The following is a 6,404-nucleotide window of genomic DNA, read 5'->3' on the forward strand; positions in this document are numbered from 1 at the left end:
TTTGAAAAGGTTAACATAAGTTTGAGAATTATAACATTTTGTTTTGTTTTTAAAAATATAAGCTTTGCGACTGTTTTAGAACTGTACATTAAGCATGTCTTTTTATTCTCCTGTTCCATAGTTATCACTTAATCATGAATGGCTAAGGCAGTTGGCTTGCTATCACGAATATAGAGCAATACTAGTGAATTGGTAGAAGTCTCTTCAGTACTTTGATTCCTTTGGGATTATTAGTTAAGTGATAATCCAGTTTTTAAACTACAGGATTTTTTGTTGACATAGAAAAAGTCCCTCTCCTTTCCACCACATGCACTAACTTTTTAATGGGAACAGATGAAATAGAAAACTTATTCTTTATGTTTAGTATATGAACAGGAAGTGGATGTGGGATACTGGATGAGGAAGACAATTTATCATTTATGTTTCTTGTTTTAAACTGGCTGATATCATCTGTTAATTTTTTTAATACACTTTGGTTAGAAATAAAGTTTGAAGGAAAATCTAGAATATGCTTGGGTTCATTACCCTCCTCAGTTCCACACAGCAGAAAAGACAATCAAGGCTAATTCATATTATTTGCTCCTTGATAGAAATTGTACCTTGATATCTTCCATCTTCTCTTCTGCCTGTTTCTGTTATACCTATTAAGTCCTGAACCCCTGGCTTCCTGCTTCAGCTTTCTGTGCTCTATTTTCTTGCCTCAAAATAGAAGTTAACACTGATCGCCAGGAAGGAACCAAAAAGCCTCCTCACTAACCCAGATGGGAGTTCCCCCAGATTCAGGACCTCCCACCTGCACTGCTGTCCTGCCTGCGTGATCCCTTCCTGTCTCTGACAGTAGGGAATAGGAGAAGCTCTCTGTGCCTTTCCGGGTGGCTAGCTAGTTTTCCACCCTTCCTGTTTGTAGGGAGTTTTAATCTTTTATAATGATTGATTAGTTTTAATTAATCCACAGGGGTTAAGTGTCCATTGGTTGATGGTGGTGGAGATAATAACAGCAGCAGCAGCTAGCCTTTTTGAGAGCCCACCACATGCCAGGCACTGCGATAGACACCTAACATATTAATCTACCTGCAGCACAGGTGGGGTATTCTCCCCAGTTTACAGAAAAAGGAACCCAGACCCAAGTTATTGTTCATGACTTGTAATTTCATCATAGTAAGTCACTATTTCACGAATTCTGAGATGATTCAGTTTTCACATGGAAGAGTAAGGCAGTTTTTCAAGAATTCATTTTTAAGGGATAAAGACTAATATTCTACATTGAGTCAAAAATTAAAGTAGAAGGCTTCCCTGGTGGCGCAGTGGTTGAGGGTCCGCCTGCCGATGCAGGGGACGCAGGTTCGTGCCCTGGTCCGGGAAGATCCCACATGCCGCGGAGCGGCTGGGCCCATGAGCCATGGCTGCTGAGCCTGCGCGTCCGGAGCCTGTGCTCCGCAATGGGAGAGGCCACAGCAGTGAGAGGCCCGCGTACAGCAAAAAAAAAAAATTAAAGTAGAAAGTTTCTGCAGTTTTTGAGAATTGGTAGAGAAATACAAACAACCCAGTAATTTTCTTTAGCCGTATTCTTGTTTGTTTTTCTAAATTTTTACTGCTGATTTGTCTTCCTTTCCACAACAATGAGTATTTATGGAGAGTATTCTAAGTCTATGATTTCAGGTTAACACTTATTTTCTTAGAAGCATGGATGTTAAAAATAACTAGCTGTCTTTCCAACTTAAAAAAGTGTTAACTGAATTACGGTTTATACATGATTCTCAGGATATAAGACACAACAAGTATTCTATGGTTTTCACTTTTTTTGAGGACAACCCTCAGCCGGCTTTAGAGTCATCCCAGCGGCAGGTAGAATATTTAATGGCACTGGGCACTGTTTTGATCTGCTGGAGTATTTGTCATGTCTTTGTTGTGTGGATAAACTGTAAAGAAAACCTAGTTTGCATTCAGGAAGTAGGTGACTTCCTAAAGGAGTCTTTGGAAATTCCACTTTTTCTCTCTACATTGAAGGCAATTGAGAAAGGAAAATGGGAAGCTGGAAGACTTAAAGGTGTTCCCATCCAGCCAGATGGATGAAACAAAATGACTTTTTCTGTTAGACTGGGCTTTTGTGTAAAGCAGTAGGCCCTCTGGGGAAAGATATCAGCTTGAGTAATTAACTTGTGATTATGCAAAGATCAATTTACCTAGCCTCTTTGTTTTTCCTCTTTCTTTTTTATTGCCTTGGGCTACCTCATTTCTTATTACTATCTTCACTGTATATGGGGGGGAGGATGTTAGGAAAGTGGCAGATAATAATGGGAGCCCAACTTATCTTGTCCATTTTTCTTTCATTAACAATTTTGTTAAAGAGAAAAGAAATTAAGCCAGTTTATTTGGGCAATAGTTGTTTTCTCCTAAGGTTAAACACACAAGAATTTTTCAGAAGGGCTCCTAAGTACAGTTATTACGGGGCCCATCTGAGTTGAGTAAATCAAATATAATCAATCATAATAATTTGTTTTTTATAGCATGTAAGAATCCTTTCTTGTATATTCACATATGATCCTTGCAATAGTGCCTGATATGTAGCAAGGATTTATTAAATGTTTGTCAAATACTGGATGAATATATAACATTTTTGTGAGATAAGTAGGATTGGTATTTATCAACACTTTTAAAATTAGGAAAACTGAGATTCTGTTTCAGTTTTTAGCTTAAAATCATACAGATGTTAAGTTCTTTTTTCTGCCACAAAACTCTTTGAGTGAGTGCAATTCAATGTATTTTCAGAGAACTTTAACTTTACCACAGCAAGGATTTTTCTTTTCTTTCATTCTTTTTTTTTTAATGAGGCAAAAACGCTAGCATGTTTTCTGTGCTGGAAAGCTACTGGGGTCTTTTCCAGCTTTTTATTCCACTAGAGCAGCTCCTGACCCCTTAGACATTCATTAGTGCTGGGCAGAGCCCTCCAACTGGAATGCTAGAAGAAAAGCCATGGTAGAAAGTAATGCTTTCAGGAGCCCAGAAATTCCTGGGAGAAGGTAGCGTTATTATTTTATCCCCCACTCCGGCTTTTCTTTCTCTTAGATGTTCCACTTTACTCTTCATTCTATGTTGCTGACAAGAAAGTGCTTAATTGTAACCGATTGTATGCTTTAATCTTTAAAAATTGTTTTTTTATTTGAAAGAAGGAAATTAATAGAATTTCAGTTCATCCAACAGGTATTTATTGATCATTTACTGTGTGCTGGGCACTACTTGAGGTTCTGGGAGTCAGCAGCAAAAGACAGGACAAAGTCCTTTTATCTTGGACATTATCATTGGAGAGTAACAATCAACAGCATCACAGCAAATAAGTTTTATGATATATTAGAAAGTGATAATTGTTATAGATAGGGAGAGCAGGGTAGGGAGACTGGGGGTGCTGAGGCATTTACCATCTCTTGCACCAAGCTTTGTTTTTGTTTTTTGTTCTTTTGATAGATAGAGAGAGATAGATAGATAGATAATATCTATCTCATCATCTCATCTGACATACTATATTTACTTGCTTGTTTATCATCTCCCCTCCTTCCTAGTTCCCAACAGCTTATCAATTCCATGAGGGCAAGGGTATTTTTTACCTATTTTGTTGGCTGTTGTATTCCCGGGGACAGAAGAGTGCCTGGATTCCAATAGATGCACAAAATGTATTTGTTGGATGAATGAATTGAATGCATTTTTTAATAGGGTGGTCAGGATAAGCCTCACTGACATCTGAGTAGAGATATGACAGGAAAGGGAGTATGTCATGTGGCAATCTCGAGGAACATTGTACCAGGCAGAGGGCCCAGTGTGGCTGGAACAGAGTCAACAAAGGGAGAGAAGTAAGAGATGAGATCAGAGAGGTAATAGGGGCCAGATCATGGGAAAGCTTTGAAGGCCATTGTAGGACTCTGGGCTAAGGACTGAGGAAGGTAAGCTGTTGTAGGGTTTGAGTGATGGAGTGACATCACTATAGTTGCTCTACTGGAAACAGACCAAAGGAGGGCAAAGGTAAAAGAGTGAAAACGAGATCAGAGGCCGTTACAAAATGTAGGCAAGAGATGATAGTGACTTGGGCCAGGGGATAGCAATGGAGGTGATGTAAATTGATCAGATTCTGTATTTGCATTATTTTGAAGGTAAGGCAAACAGGTTTTGCTAATGGGTTGGGTATGAGAGAAAGAAAGGTTTTTAAGTTGCAGCATTGAGGAAGGAATTGAGCCCAAGAAGATATAGGATCAACAGTTTAGAGGGGAGGAAATAGGGATTAATTTGGCTGTGTTTCGATGCTTGTCAGACATCCAAGTAGAACTGTCAGGTAGATGGTAGGTAGGTTCCAGTCTACAGAAGGTGTGAGCATGTAGACGGTACTGAAAGTCTGGATACTGGGTGAGACCATCTAGGGGACAAGTGTCAAAAAAGAAGGGGTCTGAGGACTAAGCCTTTGGGTATTTGAGTGTTTAGTATTCAAAGACAGGAGGAGAAACCCACAAAGGAGACTGAGAAGGATTGATAAGTGAGGTAAAAGGTCAACCAGTGGGTATTCTCTGGAAGCCAAGAGGAGGAAAAGTGTTTCAGTAGGAGGAGGTGATTGTCCGTGTCCTTTTTGCTGCTAGATGAATTACTAAGATGAGGACTGAGAATTGAGCGCTGGGCTAAGCAATTTAGAGGTGACCTTGACAGTTTGGGGAAGTGGTTGGCAGCAAAAGTTTGGTTGAAATGAGTTCAAGAGAGAAGAAAGGAATTATAGATAGCAAATATAGAAAAATTGATAAAACAGGAGAGGTGGGGCCAATTTTGAGATCAGTGTCCTTGAATAGCAAGTTTATATCCAAAATTGAAAAGAGGAGTTGGAGTGTAAAGTAAATAACCAGTAGATGGTTATGCTTACTTCAGTGTTTAAAATCGTTTATCATAGGAAGATTTAGACTGGATAGATTTATGATTTTAGTAGCCAACTAGTCAAGCACTGTGGTGTTTTCTAGCAGAATAATGGTAGCTGGGTAACCTCATTTTTCCAAAATTCACTTGGGCAGGGCATGTGATTAGTGGCATAGCTTTCTTTTGTAGGGCTAAATGGAGAATCTTTTTTGCAACTTATTAACATACTTGTTTCTAAAATAAAATTATTGGCACTTTATGATGAAAAATGGAGACTTCTTTCCCAAAGACAGAAAAGGAAAATAATTCTTCCCTTTTTCCAAAAAAAAGAAAAGAAAAGAAATTTTTCTTCCTACTACTTTTCTGAAATTTATAGTCTATTATTGGTTTGTTTGATTTTCTAATTTTTATTTTTTTTTTAACTTTTCAGGCCGGAGTGAGACAGCTTTATGTACAGATTGACTTTGCGGCCATGTAAATGAATGAAAAGAAATTATGCTTTTTGGGGGACCTAATTTTTTCTGGTACTGTAAAATCCTAATCATGGTACCTAGCTTTTTAAAAAGAGAAATCATCACTACAACTCCCCAGCACCAAGTAGACCAGGCAGAGTCAGCCGATTGTGCTCTGCCAGGAGTTTACAACTAAGGGATCAGAATTAAGAGGATCTCTCCTGGACTTTTGGTCTTCTGTGCTTCTTCCCTCCAAACCATTTTGATTTCTGAGGTTTCTAGTTTTGTTCCAGGGTATTGTTTTCTGTTTGTTTGTTTCCTTTTTTTTTCATTTCAAATGCCCTCACTCCCACCTCTCATCCTAGCCAGTAAGAAATTCAGACAGTGGGCCTCTAATCATCTGGAATGTCTTCACTGAAGCTGCTGGAAACCACTGCTTTCATTCCCAGAAAACCAGTGTTATTTAAAAAAAAAAAAAAAGAAAAAGAAAAATGGAAATCTGCTTTATATGTAATGTCACAATTGTTGACGTTCTTCAATATAACCATGTTTGTAAAATTGTTTGTACCTTGCAAACTTATGAACCAAACCATATTGGGTTTTCAAAGTGCCTTTGTATCAGAAAATGTATTTGCCAGCATAGAAATGTACCATCAAAGGTCATGTATATGTTTTTTTTTAATGGGTATTCTGTATTCTGTACAAAATAAGACTCTTGTTAGTAATGTATACAGATGTCTTTTTGTGTACTTGCAGCATAGGTTTAGATATATAAAAATCTGCCTTTTATTGCTTTATCCCATCAAAAAATAAAAGGTGTTATTTTGCTTTTTAAATCAAATTCAGTTATTACATTAAATTATTTTGTGTACTGTGTTTTCAAAACTTTGCAAATGCTTCTGTTATACAGATGGGTGTTTTAACTTACTTAAAACATCTGCTAAATTCCAAATTTCTATAAAAGCTACTGTGTCTGTGATAAACTTTCGTATATCTTTCCTTGCTGTTTTTATAGATTCTATTAATGAAAGGAAAAGGCATGTAGAGTGAAGGCAGAAATGGTTGTGA

At 37.7% G+C, this 6,404-nt stretch overlaps 1 protein-coding gene across 1 annotated transcript in view; it reads left to right on the forward strand.

Annotated features, from left to right (window-relative positions):
• The window catches only part of SLC30A7 (solute carrier family 30 member 7), a 76,316-nt gene extending 70,144 nt beyond the window's left edge, over nucleotides 1-6,172 (forward strand). Inside the window, exon 11 of the mRNA XM_065873730.1 lies at nucleotides 5,315-6,172. Coding sequence (XP_065729802.1) covers nucleotides 5,315-5,362 — 48 coding nt within the window. The 3' untranslated portion in view covers nucleotides 5,363-6,172. The remainder of the gene's footprint in view (nucleotides 1-5,314) is intronic.
• The last annotated feature ends 232 nt before the right edge of the window (nucleotides 6,173-6,404 follow it).

The sequence above is a fragment of the Phocoena phocoena genome, chromosome 1 (assembly GCF_963924675.1).
Source record: "Phocoena phocoena chromosome 1, mPhoPho1.1, whole genome shotgun sequence".
Lineage (NCBI taxonomy): Eukaryota > Metazoa > Chordata > Mammalia > Artiodactyla > Phocoenidae > Phocoena > Phocoena phocoena.